This window comes from Rhincodon typus, chromosome 8, assembly GCF_021869965.1.
Source record: "Rhincodon typus isolate 14 chromosome 8, sRhiTyp1.1, whole genome shotgun sequence".
NCBI lineage: Eukaryota > Metazoa > Chordata > Chondrichthyes > Orectolobiformes > Rhincodontidae > Rhincodon > Rhincodon typus.
The window spans coordinates 8247630-8264706 of NC_063339.1; the positions used below are offsets into that span (position 1 = coordinate 8247630).

General features: G+C 40.1%; 1 protein-coding gene across 5 annotated transcripts in view; it reads left to right on the forward strand.

Annotated features, from left to right (window-relative positions):
- LOC109935306 (centrosomal protein of 128 kDa) overlaps positions 1-17077 on the forward strand; it is a 336088-nt gene that overhangs the window by 180798 nt on the left and 138213 nt on the right. For all 5 annotated transcript variants that reach the window (XR_007262690.1, XM_048600331.1, XM_048600332.1 and 2 more), the window contains exon 17: positions 2939-3131. Coding sequence is in view for 4 of the 5 variants with exons in the window: in XM_048600331.1 (XP_048456288.1) it covers positions 2939-3131 (193 nt within the window). In the remaining variant the exon portion in view is untranslated. The remainder of the gene's footprint in view (positions 1-2938; positions 3132-17077) is intronic.

The following is a 17077-nucleotide window of genomic DNA, read 5'->3' on the forward strand; positions in this document are numbered from 1 at the left end:
CATGTTAAATTTAATCCCATGGTTGAAAACGTTAATTCCCCAATGAGTGTGCATTGGTGATGAAGTTAGGATGGGCAACGCTGGGTAAGTCCAGTGTTAATCTCTCAGTATGAAGCTCAATTCCAGTTTTATGTTAGATCTGGATTTTGGTTAAAGAAATGAAAATCAGTCATTGGGCATGGAAATTAAAACCTTGCCCTGAAGTTTGGAAAATGTGAATATTTCATTGGATGATTGGTGCATGTTCTGACTTGATCAAGTCCAGAGTAGGAAGACCTGTGGTGTCTTTACTGCCCTACCACCGATTCAGGATCTAAATGGACGATTGATGCTCATTTGAGGACTTCATCACACATTGATGGTAGTGGCCAAGGGACTCATCATGTGGAAGCCTAGAAAGTAAACCGCTTGTTGGGGGAGGGCACCCTCGATCAAAGGCATTCAGTATTGGGAAGAAGGGGCCCAATGAGAGTCAACCTCATGACCCCTCACTCCACAAACCTATCCAGCTTTCTGCTCACCTGCAAGCAGATTTAAAGCTTTGGTTTCATACTTATCTGAAATCAAAATCTTTTCAAATCTCCTTTATATCATTATGTTATATTTTTGCTCAATATATTAAAAAAAAACTTGCTTTGCTGTTCGGTTAAAAATATCACAAAACACCAGGAATCAATACAGTAGCTTCACATGATGCACCGTTCCTTGCCAGGAAACTTTCTTTGACAGTAGACTGCATGTAAACATGAGAGCAAATAAGTTGAAATGTTTCAGGCCAGATAATTTTCTTTCAGAACAGGAGCACATTACAGCTGGTAATGGGACTGTTCCTGGTCCGGGGGAGTTCACCATCACTATCATTCAGTAGGCTAATTTTTTCACCATTTTCCGAAATTATAGCATAGTCATACACCAAGAAGGTGCCCTCTCGCATCAAGTAGAGTAGATATCGCAGTTCCTTTAGGTAATGTTAGACCTCTTTTGACTGTAAAATGAGTGAAGAGTGACTCAGACATCTTTTCCCTTGTGACTGTAGTAGTGTTTGTACAGATACCTGACTATGATGAATACATTGATGAAGGAATGCCATTGTTGTTTAACAGTGAAGGTCAGTGAGCTTGACTGTAGCTAAGTTTGGAACAGAAAGGCAGGTAGAGAGCAGAGAAGCAGGCCATCTTGATGGTTGCAGGTTAACCCCTTTTAAAAGCACCAACACAACTTTTTTCGTTCCTGTAATAGATTTTATTTTTACAGACCTTAAGAATGTATCAGTTTTGGATAAAATTTGTGACCACTTTAATATTTTCAGTTCATCTTTGCTCAGATCATATTTGCCTGAACAATATTTTTTGTGCAAAACACTGTTGATCAAAATTTGTTAGCCTTCTGGAAATCTAAGTTCAGATGCTAGGAGGATCTTCACACTCTAGAGTGATGCCTCTGATAAGGTGGACTGCTGGGTGCTTTTGTGAGATTCTTTTTTTAAAATCACTTATAAGAACTTGGATCTGATCAAAATTTGAGTTTGCTGATGCCTTTAAACCAATTTAACTTTTAAATTACAAATCCATAATTTGGATCATTGAATCCTGTTAAACTGACCTACAGGTTAAAATGAAAATGAGACAGAGAAGGACAGACAAGTATGATGAAATAAAGTAGAACTTATTAAGTAAAAGTTCAGCAAACTTCACAAACATGATGTCTTAGGGCATGGACGCTCTAGATGCTAATAGTATAGTTGAATTGTCTTGGTATCAATGCATCTCAGGAAAGTTTTCACCATGGGAGTGATGATGTTGATTGTGCCCTAAATGACTTGAAACCTATGGTATTAATCCCTACTTTTGGGATTTCTTGTGCCATATTTGGAAATTGCTTGTATTAACTGTCATTTGGATAGAAGTTAAATCGTGAGATTTCTCTCCCTCCCTTCATAGCTGAAGTCATTAACAAGTAACTGAAGTGGACAGTTACAACAAGTGTTCATTCCAACACTTGATGCCCCGATGTAACATGAAGTTGTCTTGTGTCAAAACATATGTTTAGCTGGCTTTTTCAACATTTTCACAGATATATAAAAACAATTCATTAGTATTAGAGTTAAGCGATGCCTCTTGTGTTAAAATGGGGAAAAAAAACATAATTTGCCTTGAATATTCTATTATTGATTATACTTAATTAATCAACATGCTGGAAAACTATTCACATGAAAAGGCCATGTGTGATTTGTGATGCTGTGAGCTTTCATGATGTGATAGGGAGGGACACGTGCTATGATTCCTTAAGAGGCTTTCAGTCTGTCTCTAAAACAGGGGCGCTGTTTGTGAACACTTCAGCCAAGTTTACTCTTATCAATAAGTCATTTCTCATGTACTGACAAATTTGCATTTGTCTTCAAGCTGTCTCTGCAGTTTTGATTTGGTATCAACTTGATCAATTTAACTGTTAATTACCTCTTTCTCAGCAGGCAAAACCTAAACTAGTTTATTCAAAATGTGATTAATATAGGTTTCCTGAATGTTAGTTGTAATTAATAACAAGCCCTGAAAATAGTATATTATCCAAATTTTAGACAATAGTGTAACTCAAAGGACCTCTGATCATTATTACTAAAATGTGGAGGTGCCTGTGTTGGACTGGGGTGGACAAAGTCAGAAGTCACACAACATCAGGTTACAGTCCAACAAGTTTATTTGAAATCACCAGCTTTAGGAGCACTGTCAGGTGAGGTGACAAAGGAGCAGCGCTCCAAAAGCTTGTGATTTCAAATAAACCTGTTGGACTGTAACCTGATGTTTTGTGACTTCTGACATCATTACTAATTCATATGATCTAAATTCCATTCCTTCCTTCCTGTTCAAAAGTTCTGACTAATTTTGATCAGAATTTGATACAAATGGTATTTCAGAATCTGACTGACAATATTGCTTTTTAGACCAAGCTACAGTGGCTATGTGAAGAAGTGAAGGAACGAGAAGGACGAGAGCTCAAACTACGATACCATCTCCGACAGTGTCGTGGGCAGTTGAAGGAGCTCCTACAAGACAAGGAGTCAGAGAGCCAGCTTTTCATAGAGCAAATCACAAAACAAGAACATCTCCTTGAGGAAATACACAGGGAAAAAAGAGGTTAGTCCTGTAACTTTTCATTGTCAAGCTGAGATACAAGCCAGATATAGCTAAGAGAGGCAATAATACATTTTTGACCAACACCAATACACTTTCTCAAGGTGTTGGGTTGGGAGGAAACATTCAGTGTTTGTAATTAAAATCCATGGCGATCTCCCACAGTGATTGCATTGTGGAACGATGAGCTATTACTGAATGCAGTCATTGGTCTTTGTTGAAATCTCTGCACATAAAAATAGTAAAAAGAAAGTTGATCAGATAATGTATAATGTGGAATTCCAGCTGTAGGATTGTGAGGTTAAAACGATTGTAATTATTTTGACTTCCTGCTGTTGCCGTTGCCGAGTGAGAGTGTATCACAAATGAGATTTTATTTGTCTATACCTCTTTAAAGAACAGCAAATCTATTGTATTGGAAATGTTGTTATGATTCAACTATCTAAAAGAGCTGGTTTCATTTGCAAAATTCGCATAAGTACTGCCCAACAGGAAGCATCTATAATGAGTTGAGATGCATACGGTCAGAATTACTAGTTGTAGACAAGCAAAAGGGAAAGTAAGGAACATGGAAGAAGCCCAGGTTGTGTAGCATAGTTGATGTGCAATCTGAATATCATAACAGACTTGTATTTTTGTGTAGTTTTTGTATTTCCAGAAAATAGGAACAGGAGTAGGCCGTTCAGTCATCGCCCCAGCCTGCTCTTCTGGATTATGGCTGATTACCTCACTAGTGCCATTTTCCTGCACTATCTCTGCATGACTTAATGTCATTAGTCTACAGAAACCTATTTATTCTATCTTGAATATGCCCAATGATTGGGCTTTCTAAGCCTTTCGGACTAGAAAATTCCAAAAATTCACCAACCCCTGAGTGAAAATATTCCTCATCATCTCAGTCCTAAATGGTCTGACCCTTATCCTGTGATTACACTCTCTGGATCTAGAGTCACCAACTGGGGAAGCATCCAATCTATATCCACCCTGTTGCACCCTGTAAGAATTTTGCAGGTTTGCAGGTATCTTTGAAACTCTAGAGAATGCAGAGTGGAATCCAGTTTCCTCCATATCTCCTCAAGAGATAATTCTGCCATCTCAGGAATTAATCTGGTGAACCTCCATTGCACTCACTTTCTGGCAAGTATATCCTTCTTTAGACAAGATCACCCAGATCCTTTTGGACACCTGCACTTCCCAACCTTTATAATTTAGGTAATAAATTTCTTTCTTATACCGAAGTGAATAAATTCACACTTTTATGTATTACATTCCATCTACCATTTTCTAGCCCTATTACTTAGTGTGTTTAAGTCTCCTGAAACTTCTTTGCATCCTCCTCACAGTTTGTGTTCTGACCCAGTTCAGTGTTATCAGTAAATTTCAAAATAATTTGATTGGTTCTCACATCCAAATCATTTATATAGATTGTGAACAGACCCTTACAATATCCATTAGTGACAGCCTACCATTCTGGGAATGATTTGTTTATTTCTAGTCTTTGTTTTCTGTCTACTGACCAATCCTCAATCCGTACTAGCAAATTTCCCCTAATTCCAAGCCCTCTAATTTTATTTGCTAATCTCCTGTGTGGCATCTTGTCAAAAAGTTTCTGAAAATCCAAATACACTATATCTACTGGTTCTTCTTGTCTATAAGCAATATCCTTGAAAATTATAGAATTTTACAGAATTTTACAGTACAGAAGGAGACCATTTGACCCATTGTGTCTGTACTGGCTCCTAAAAGAGTTACTTATCTAATCCCATTCTCCAGCCTTGTCTCCGTTGTCCTCTAAATTAATTACTTTCAAAGAAATAGCTATCTCTCCTTTGAATTCTCTTATGGAATCTATCTCTACCACTCTCTCAAATATTAACAACTCTCTGAGTAAAGAAGTTTCTCCTTATCTCACTCCTCGCTCCCTTGCTGACAATCTTGAAATTGTGACCTATAGTTACTGACATATCAACTAGTAGAAACAATATCCTTCTTCACCGTGTCAGAATTGTTCATAAATTTGAACACCTCAGTAAGGTCACCTCTTAAATCTTCAGAATTATAAAAAGATACAATGCATTCACACTTTCTATTTCTACTTCCTTCAACACTCCAGGATGATGTTCATCTGGTTCAAGCAATTCATCAACCCTCAATCCAGCTAATTTTACTAATATTAATTTCTTTTAGTTCTTCAGTTATACAAATCCTTTTGTTTCTAATATTTCTGGGAGACTTTCTATACCTTCTTCTGTGAAGGCATATAGCAAATAACTTCTGAGGATAATTCTGAGCAAATAGTTTCTGAAGAAGGCTCTAGGCCTGAAACGTCAGCCTTCCTGCTCCTCTGATGCTGCTTGGCCTGCTGTGTTCATCCAGCTCTACACCTTGTTATCTCTTATAGCAAAATAACTGTTTAGGTTCTCTGCCATTTCCCTGTTCTCCACTATAAACTCTCCATGCCCCACCTGTATAGAGCGCACATTTATCCTCACTAATCTTTTACCTTTCACACACTGACAGAAGCTTTTACAGTCTTCCTTTCTGTTCCTTGCTAGAATGTATTCATATTCTCCTTTCCTTCGCATTATGAAGTTCTTAGGCCTTCTTTATCAGGTTCTAAATGGCTTCCAAACCTCAGGTTTACTGGTATTTCAAGCTTCCATTTGTCTAATGCAAATTTTCACTTATTTTCTTAACCACAGTTGATTTACCTTTTCTTTGAGTATTTGGGCCTTGAATGAATTTATATATGTTGTAGATCTTGGAGTATTTCATCAAGTATTGGCTAGTTCCTATAAGCCATTAATTTTTTTTAGTACATTTTCCCAATTGACCCAGGCCAACTGGCCCGTCATATCCTCAAACCTGAGCGAAGGAAACTGTGACTCTAGTTTCAAGTAACCATTATCACACTCAAAATTTATTTCAAATTCTATCTTATAATTGTCACTAATATCCAAAGCTCTGTCAGGCAGAAGATACAGAAGCCTGGAACATGCACGAGCAGGTTTAGGAACAGCTTCTTCCCAGCTGTTATCAGACTGATGAATAGACTCTCTAGCCTCAAATAACGCTGATCTTGCTGACATTGATCTTGCCTAGCGCACGCTACGTGCAATGTAACCTGTCTAAGTCTTTTTGATCCGTACATTGTTTGCTTACTATGATCTGCCTGTAATGCTCATAAACAAAGCTTTTCACTGAATTTCAGTGCATGTGACAATAAATCAATCGATTTACAGCAAGGTCACTAACAAATAGCACATTCTCATTACGCATCAAATCCAAAATAGACTGAATCCTATTTGGTCCTTTAACCAACCATTTTAGAAACCCATCTTGAACACACTTCAGGAATTCATCCTCCATAGCTTCAATACTGACTTGGTTGACCCAGTCCACATGTAAATTGAAGTCATCCATTATACTCTATTGCACACGCTTTGTGTATCTCTAATTTCCTGATGTATAACATGCCCAAAATTAGTACTGGGTTGGCGTTGTATAAGCACTACCTTTGCTGCCCCTGATTGTTTCTTAGCTCCACCCAAATGGATTTTCCATCTTGATCCTTCAATCAAAGATCATCTCTTACTAATGTGCTGCTGTTGTCCCTTATTAGGAGTTTCTATTCCTCCTAAATATAGATTATCCTTGTCTATTCTGTTATCAATCTTGGTCACCCTGTAGTCTACCCTCCGCAATGGCAATTAAATCAAATTCATTTACCTCAATTTGTGCACTTGAATCATTAATATTATTACGAATGCCTTGTGTGTCCAGATGGCATCTTTAATTCAGCTTTTTTAACATTTTCCTTTATTTTGATCCTAGAAAATGTGGTATTTCTTATAGCATCCTTCACAATCCTTAAATGCTTTACAGGCAAATGATATTCGTTTTGAACAGTAGTCACTGTTGTAATATAGGATGGGATGACACAGTGGCTCAATAATTGGGGACGAAACATTCGCTCAGTAGTTAGGGAATGACATGGTGTCTCAATAGTTGGAGGGGTTGGGGAGTGACACATTGGCTCAGTGATTAGGGAGATGATATAGTGTCTCAGTGGTTAGGGGACGACATGGTGCCTCAATAGCTACGAGGCGACGTGGCTCAGTGGTTAGCACTGCTGCCTCACAACGCCAGGGACCCGGGTTCGATTCCACCCTTGGGTGACTGTACAGAGTTTGTACATTCTCCCTGTGTCTGTGTGGGTTTCCTCCGGGTGCTCCGGTTTCCTCCCACAGTCCGTAAATGTGTAGGTTAGGTGGATTGGCCTTGCTAAATTGCCCATTGTGTCCAGAGATGTGCAGGCTAGGTGGGTTAGCCATGGAAAACGCAAGGTTACAGGGATCGGGTTGGGGGATGGGTGGGATACATTTCGGAGGGTCGGTGTGGATTCAATGGGTCAAGAGGCCTGCTTCCACACTGTAGGGATTCTATGAAAAATGTCAGCCAATTTGTATGCAGAAAATCCCAATGGACTGCAATGAGGTAATGACTGAACAATCTTTTTTTGGTGATTTTGGTTGAGGGATAAATATTGACCAGGACAGAGGCAAGAATTCTCTTACACTTCTTCCAAAAGTGCCAGGTGATCTGTTCTGTTCACCTGAGAAGGTGGACAGGACAGTTAGTTTAATGTATATTCTGAAAGAAGGACCTCTCTAACGTACCTCTCTCTGTCCTGCTTTGTGTTCAAATCTCATAATGAAAACTTGACCCTACCACTTTCCGATTCGTGGTGAGGGTTTATTCAGTAAGCAGACATTGTGAATATGTAAAATGGACACATTTAATATGTTCATTGCTGTACATCCTATGGGCTTTTGCTATTTTGCTGTATTTTAATTATATGTAATCGAAGCATTTTACATCCTGAAGAGCATTCCAGTAAATTTTTTGCATTGATGATATCTGCATTGGAAAATAACTGATCTCAGTCTTGGCAGCCTGTGGTTATTATGCCTTTGATGCAAAATGGTGAGATTTGTGAGATGCTCTGCCAACACAGTTGAGGAAGGCTTTTTGTAGTGGATCATTTCTGAACAGTTTTTTTTCCCCCATAAATGCCCAAGAACAACATGCCACTATATTTTCTTGAGTCTTCCACAGATTGAACTTTGAGCTCATAGTTTATCCAGCTCCTGGCAATGTACCGCCTGCAGAATTTGGTCCAGCTGTTACTGCACAACTTGGAAGCTGGAGCAATGTTTGTTATAACAAGTTAAATATGACGCGAATAATGTATGTATTGAAATCTTTGGCTGAAGGTTCATTCCCATGACATTTGTGGTTCTGACTGTAAACTTGGAGGGGACACTGTGTGGAAAGTCTTATGCATCCAAAATAGCTGTCTAATAGCAAGACTATTAATACCAATGTGTAGTATGAAGTGAAAGCTAGCAAACTATTTGCCTTTTATTTCTGCATTTCCATTCTGTGCATTTTTATCTAGGCTACACATGAAAGCACTATTTTGAGCTCCAAAGTCATATTGTCGGTCTGGATTTTGTTGTTGTCAGTGAAATGGGCAGGCAGAATGGAAACTGGGTGAGGTGCTTATGTACATCTCCTCTGTTTGAGCTTGTTCAATTGAGCATTGGATGGACATGTAGTGCCTGTCCAGACGGAAGGTGACTACTGAGAGGGTGGAGGTAGGCTCAGTGTGCAAGTCTGAATCTAGACTGACACATCATGGTGGCAGATGGGTAATGCCATGGGCACTGAAGTTGGTCATATCTGCAAGTTTAGAATCCAGCCCACAGTGACTGAGCTGTTATCTAATAGTATTGCTATATGTAACACAAATGTATTGATGTCACCCACAGATATATTGTCGATTTACATTACTCACTAATGGCAAATGGCATTTAAAATAGGGATCACAGAGGGCATTGAAATTGCTTTATACCAATTGTTCAGAAGGCTGCAGCTTTAGCAAGGTTGTGGTGTAATCTGTGAATTGGGTAATGGTGAACTTCAAAGAAGCTGTGCCTGGTTGAAATCCATTTGGTTTTAATACTGTTTCTCGTGTGTATGCCTCAGCAGTATGTTCCTTAAAGTGCTGCTTTGGGTAACTAGCGTGAGGGACTGGACTGTGGGAGGTGTGGAAGAGAATGACAGGTATGTATGATTCTGCAGGAGGCACACATGTTGAATTACTGTTGCAGTTGCTAACTTGTATCATTTTTATTGACGGTTCTTAACTACACCTCTGTGTAAAATTGAGCATTGTCTGGAAGAGACAAAGATCAAATTTTTCAATGCTAATCTAGGTCTTCACTGCTTGCAAGGTGATCCATCATAGGCTTCTGAACTCTTAGAGCTATTAAAATTTGCAAAGTTGTTTTATTTGAAATTTAATACCTGCAATTTAATCATGTGCATATAGAATATATTTTCAACTCCCTTTTAAATTCTAAGTATATTTTATTTTAGCTAACAATCTTGCTTCTTCGACCCAACAAGTCCACACCGACCCTCAGAGCACCCACCCAGACCCCATCCCCCTAATCTACACATCCCTGAACACAATGGGCAATTTAGCATGGCCAATTCACCTACCCTGCACATCTTTGGACTGTGGGTGGAAACCGGAGCACCCGGAGGAAACCCACGCAGACACAGGGAGAACGTGCAAACCCCACACAGACAGTTGCCTGAGGGTGGAATTGAACCCGGGTCCCTGGCGCTGTGAGGCAGCAGTGCTAACCACTGAGCCAGTGTGCCGCCCCCATTCATTCATGGGATAAGGGCGTCACTGGCTAGTAAATACTGGCCAATATTTATTGTCCATCCCCGAATACTCAGAGGTGATTACGAGTCACCTACGTTGCTGTAGGTCTGGAATCACATGTGGGCCAAACCAGTTAAGAATGGCAGTTTCCTTGGCAAAAGTACATTAATGTACCAGATGGGTTTTTGCAACAATGCACAATGGATTCATGGTCATCATTGGGCTCTTAATTCCAGATTTTTATTGAATTTAAATTCCACCATCTATCGTGGCAGGATTCAAACCTGGATTCGTAGAACATGACCTGGGTCTCTGGATTAACAGTCCAGTGATAATACCACGAGGGCATCACCTCCCAAATGTCAGGCAACAACCATCTCCAGTGCAAGACAATATAACCACTACCCCTTGACATTCAATGTATTATCATCACTGAATCCCCCACTATCAACATCCGTGGGGTTACCATTGATCAGAAACTTAACTGGACTTGCAATGTAAACACAGTGGTGCAAGGCCAGGTCAGAGGCTAGAAATACAGGGTGAATAACTCATCTCCTGACTCTCCAAAGCCTGTCCACCATCTGCAAGGCACAAATCAGGACTGTGATGGAATACTTCCCACTTGCCTGGATGAGTGCAGCTCCAACAACACTCAAATAGCTTGACACCACCCAGGACAAAGCAGCCCACTTGATTGGCACCTCATCTACAAAAATCTACCCCTCCACCACCAAGATTCAGTAGCAGCAGTGTGTATTATCTACAAAATGAACTGCGGAAATTCACCAAAGATCCTTGGCCAGCAGCTTCCAAACCCATGACCACTTCCACCTCGAAGGACAAGGGTAGTGGATACATAGGAACACCACCACCTGCAAGTTCTCCTTCAAGCCACTCGCCATCCTGACTTGGAAACGTAACGCTGTCACTGGGTCAAAATCTTGGAATTCTCTTCCTAAGGACATTGAGGGACTAACTACAGCATGTGGACTGCAGTGGTTCAAGAGGGCAGCTCACCACCACCTGTTCAAGGACAACTAAGGACAGACAGTAAATGCTGGCCAGCCAGAAATGCCCGCGTTCCACAAGTGAATAATAGAAATAAGTGTTTGTAGCTTGAGGAACATTGGCTCATTCGACCTAGTCCCATTTGCCAACATTTGGCCCATATCCCTCTAAACCCTTCCTATTTATATATGCATCCAGATGCCATTTAAATGCTGTAATTGTCCCAAGGGCACAAAGCAGACGTGTTCCCCCCAAAAATAAAAATTGTACTGCCCAATCTAGATGCCCATGGTTGTCTAAAAAAATACAGGTGAAGATTAAACAGAAAACGAAAACTTATGATAGTCACAAAAATCTCAATATTGCAGATAGCCTAGAGGAGTATGGAAAGTACAGAGATCAAGTAAAAAAAAGAAATAAAGTAATCCAAGAGAAGACATGAAAAAATATTAGCAAGCAAAATAAAGGAAACCTCAAAGACGTTTTACCGGTATCTAAAGAGCAAAAAGATAGTTAAGGAAAAATTGGAACCTATCAGAGATGAAGAAGGGAACTTCCGTGAAGATGCAGAGGATATGGGAAGAATTTTGAATGAATTTTTTTGTCTTCACAAAGGAATGTGATGATGTGCATCTATTGATCCGAGAGGCACAATGTGAAATATTGGACAAAATAGTCATAATGAAAGAGGATGAGTTAGAGGAGTCGGAGTCCTTGAAAATAGATAAGACTCCAGGGCCGGATAGATTGTTCAGGAGGATGTTGAATGAGGTCAGGAAGGAAATAGCAAATGAGAATTATTTTCGAATCTTCACTTGACTTAGGTGAGGTGCCGGAGGACTGGAGGAATGCAAATATAGTTCATGAGAACATAAGAACTAGGAGCAGGAGGCCATCCGGCCCCTCGAGCCTGCCCCGCCATTTAATAAGATCATGGCTGATCTTTTTGACACTCAGCTCCACTTACCCGCCCACTCACCGTAACCCTTAATTCCTTTACTGTTCAAAAATTTATCTAGCCTTGCCTTAAAAACATTCAGCGAGGTAGCCTCAACCGCTTCACCGGGCAGGGAATTCCACAGATTCACAACCCTTTGGGTGAAGAAGTTCCTCCTGACCTCAGTCCTACATCTGCTTCCCTTTATTTTGAGGCGATGCCCTCTAGTCCAAGTTTTACCTGCTAGCGGAAACAACCTCCCTGCCTCCACCCTATCTATTCCCTTCATAATCTTATATGTTTCTATATCCCCTCACTCTTCTGAACTCCAATGAGTATAATCCCCTCATTATCCAACCCTCTCAACTCTGGAATCAACGGAGTGAATCTCCTCTGGACCCCCTCCAGTGCTAGTATATATCTTCTCAAGTAAGGAGACCAAAACTGCACACAGTACTCCAGGTGTGGCCTCACCAGGACCCTATACAGCTGCAGCATAGCCTCCCTGTTTTTAAACTCCATCCCTCGAGCAATAGCAGACAAAATTCCATTTGCCTTTTTAATTACCTGCTGCACCTGCAATCCCACCTTCAGCGATTCATGCACAAGGACACCCAAGTCCCTCTGCACAGCAGCGTGCTGCAATTTTTTACCATTTAAAACATAGTCCATTTTGCTGTTATTCCTACCAAAATGGATGACCTCACACTTATCAACATTGTACTCCATCTGCCAGACCTTTGCCCACTCCCTTAGACTATCTATATCCCTCTGCAGACTTTCAGTGTCTTCTGCATACTTTGCTCTACCACTCACCTTAGTGTCATCTCCAAATTTTGACACACTACACTTAGTCCCCAACTCCAAATCATCTATGTAAATTGTAAACAATTGCGGTCCCAACACTGATCCCTGAGCCACACCACTAGCCACTGACCGCCAACCAGAAAAACACCTATTTACCCCTACTCTTTGCTTTCTACTGGTCAACCAATCCTCTATCCATGCCAATACATTACCTGTAATACCGGGCAACTTTATCTTATGTAGCAGCCTTTGGTGTGGCACCTTGTCAAATGCCTTCTGGAAATCCAGATACACCACATCCACATGTTCCCCATTGTCCACCATGCAAGTAACGTCCTCAAAGAATTCCACCAAATTAGTTAAACATGACCTACCCTTCATGAACCCATGTTGGGTGTTCCCAATGGGACAATTTATATCCAGATGTCTTGCTATTTCTTCCTTAATGATAGATTCAAGCATTTTCCCCACTACCGAAGTTAAGCTAACTGGCCTATAGTTACCTGCTTTTTGTCTACTTCCTTTTTTAAACAGTGGCATCACATTGGCTGTTTTCCAATCTGCGGGAACCACCACAGAGTCCAGTGAATTTTGGTAAATAATTACTAGTGCATTTGCTATTTCCCCCATCACCTGTTTTAGTACCCTGGGATGCATTTCATTAGGGCCAGGAGACTTGTCTACCTTTAGCCCCATTAGCTTGCCCAGCACTGCCTCCTTCGTGATAATGATAGTTTCTAGTTCCTCACCTGCTATAACCTTCTTACCATTAGTTTTCAGCATGTTATTTGTGTCTTCCACTGTGAAGACCGACACGAAATAACTGTTTAATATCTCGGCTATTTCCTCATTCTCAGTTATTAAATTGGCCTTCTCATCCTCTAAAGGACCAATTTTACCTTCGCCACTCTTTTACGATTTACATATTTATAGAAACTTTTGCTGCCTGTTTTTATATTCTGAGCTAGTTTACTCTCATAATCTATCTTACTTTTCTTTATAACTTTTTTTGTGGCTTTCTGTTGGCCTTTAAAGATTTCCCAGTCTACTAGTTTCCCACTACTCTTTGCTTTTTTGTATGTGTTTTTCTTTTCAATCTGATACTTTCCTTTATTTCCTTAGACATCCATGGCTGGCTCTCTCCTTTCCTACAGTTCTTCCTTCTCACTGGAATATACTTCTGCTGAGCACTGTGAAAAGTCGTTTTGAAAGTCCTCCACTGTTCCTCAACTGACCCACCATAAAGTTTTTGCTCCCATTCTACCTTAGCTAACTCTTTCCTCGTTCCTTCATAGTCTCCTTTGTTTAAGCACAGGACATAGGTATGGATTTAACCTTCTCACGCTCCATCTGTATTTTAAATTCGACCATACTGTGATTGCTCCTTCTGAGAGGATCCCTAACTGTGAGATCATTAATTATTCCTGTCTCATTACACAGGATTAGATCTAGGATAGCTTGCTCCCTCGTAGGTTCCATTACATATTGTTCAAGGAAATTATCGCGGATGCATTCTATGAACCCCTCCTCAAGGCTGCCATGACCGACCTGGTTTGACCAATCGATATGTAGATTAAAATCCCCCATGATAATTGCTGTACTATTTTTACATGCATTAGCTATTTCTATGTTTATGGCCCACCCCACCACAATGTCATTATTTGGTGGCCTATAGACCACACCTATCAGTGACTTCTTCTCCCTGCTATTCCTAATTTCTACCCAATGGATTCAACGTTTTGTTCAGTAGAACCTATATCATCTCTCACTACCACCCTGATATCATCCTTAAAAATCAGAGCAACACCCACCTCCCTTACCTTCCTGTCTGTCCTTCCGAACAGTTTGATACCCCTGGATATTGAACTCCCAGTCATGACCATCCTGTAATCATGTCTCTGTAATGGCCACTAAATCATACCCATTTGCCATGATTTGCACCGTCAACTCATCCACCTTGTTTCGAATGCTCCAAGCATTCAGATAAAGTGCCCTTATGCCAGTTTTTGCACCTTCTTTTTGGGTCCTGTTACCTCCATTACTAACAGCCCTTGAGTTCTCCTTCCCTTTAACTTTTTTCCTAATTTTCAATAGAGTTGAAGCTTCCTCATCACCTGCTAACTTGCTGCTTTGCATTAATTGTTATTCTCCCTCTATGCTCACTTGTCCCTTCCCTCCCTACTTTGTTTCAAAAACGAAGTACTTACTTTGTTCCATTGTTTCAAAAACGTACAAAGGAAATGCCAAACAATTATAGGCCAGTTAGTCTTAATTCAGTGGTGGGCAAATTGTTAGAATCGATCCTGAGAGATTGGATAAACTGTCACTTCGAAAAGCCTGGACTCGTCAGGGATAGTCAGCATGGCTTTGTTTAGGGAAGGTCTTTCTTTATAAATTTGATTGAATTCTATGAGAAAGTCAAAAGGAGGATCAATGAGGGTAGTGCAATGGATATTGTCTACATGGATTTTAGTAAGGCATTTGACAAGGTCCCACATAGCACACTGATCAAAATAGTAAAAGCCCATGAACTACAGGGTAATGTGTCAAATTGGATCCAAAGTTGGCCTCAACAAAAGATGATGGTCGATGGCCTTGTGAATGGAAAGCTGTTTCAAGTTGTTTTCTGCAGGACTTGGTAGGAACCCTGCTGTTGTTTTATACATAAATGAATTGGACTTGAACGTGGGGGCACAACTGGGAAATTTGCAGCTGACACAAAAATTGGCCGTGTAGAGAATAGCCGTATACTCCAAAATGAGATAAGTGGGTTGGTGGAGTGGGCAGGAACATGACAGGTGGAGGTCAACTCTGATAAGTGTCAGGTCATTTAGGGAGGTCAAAGAGCAAAAGGGAATACATAGTAAACATAAATATACTGAGAGGGTGGATGAAGTGAGAGATCTTGGCGTGCAAGATCGACAGGCCCCTAATTGTAGCAGTACGGGTAAGTTATGTTATAAAGAAGAAATATGGAATGCTCACCTTCATTGGCAGAGTAAAAAATGCAAAAGTAGGGATATAATGATGAAACTGTATAAGACACTGGTGAGGCCACAACTAGAGTATTGTGTGCATTTCTGGCCATCTTATTATAGGAAGGGCATAATTGCTGTGGAGAGAGTGCAGAGAAGATTCACTAGAGTGTTGCCAAGGCTGGAGAATTGTAGCTACGAGGAGAGATTGGAGACGTTGGAATTGTTTTCCTTGGAACAGAGAAGGCTGAGGGGAGACATGGTTGAGATATACAAAATTGTGAGGGGTAGAGATAGAGTAGACAGGAGGAAGCTGTTTCCTTGGCAGAGAGTTCAAAACCCCAGGGATCATAGATTCATGCTAAGTGGCAGAAGGATTAGAGGAGACATGAGGAAACCTATTTGTGCAGAGGGTGGTGGGTGTCTGGAATTTGCTGCCTGAGTTGGTGATGGAGGCAGAGACGCTAAATTCTTTTAAAAGGTATCTGAATCTGCACCTTACGTGCTATAAACTGCAGGGCTATGGGCTGTATGCAGGAGATAGGATTAGAAAGGACATCTGGATGTCTTTGGATTGACATTGGCAAAAAGAGCCAAATGGCCCCCTTCTGTGCGATTTCATTTCTGTGGCTCTATGGAGAAACATATCAGCCATGCGGAGTAGACTCAATGAGCTGAATAGCCTAACTGTGCTCCTGTTTCTTATGGTGTTGTTGACTTTAAAAATGTATTATTAAAATCCTATCAGTTCTGACTTCAGAGAATGAGAACAGGTAGTGAATACTTACTAAATTGTTGTTAAAGGGAGGTAGAGATTAAAGGCATTCATAATTTCCTTTTGTAATAATGAAAATATTTCTTCTCGTTTGGGTTTAAGCATCCTGTTACTGATTTTGTTCAAATTTGATTTCTGACATTGTAAGCATACAAAAGCCATAATTGTGCTGAAATTAATTCTGCAGTTGGTAAAGTATCTACATCAGTTACTCTGTGCTACTCTTTTATTTTTAATATTTGGAATTGTGCAATAGTGGAGTGAAACAACTTTTCGGCTTGTGTTTTTCATAGTCACAGGCAGGCACTGATTTCACCTTGAGTAATTAACTGCATGCAAATTCAAAACTTCTGAGTTTAAATGAAAACATATTTGTTTTAATAATTGTAATAGTTTTCGTAAATTTTGTCGTAGTTTGATCTGTGATCTGTGGGGAAAAATGAAATCACCAGGAGTTTGCCTATGTACTACACTTGTCAAATTTTGTACAGACAGAATTATGTCTTGTTTTCTGTTCCTTTTGAACTGTCTTGAAATGAGCTCAGAAATTTACTTTCCAAACTTTCCGTTCTCAACTGTCATCTCTTTGTAAATTGAGAGCCTGAACCATGTTGCAAAATGACATTCACACCTGTGAAGTATTGTTAAAAGTAGTCAAATTTTTGTGTCTATGCGATTATACCTTCCTTGTTGAATAGTTTT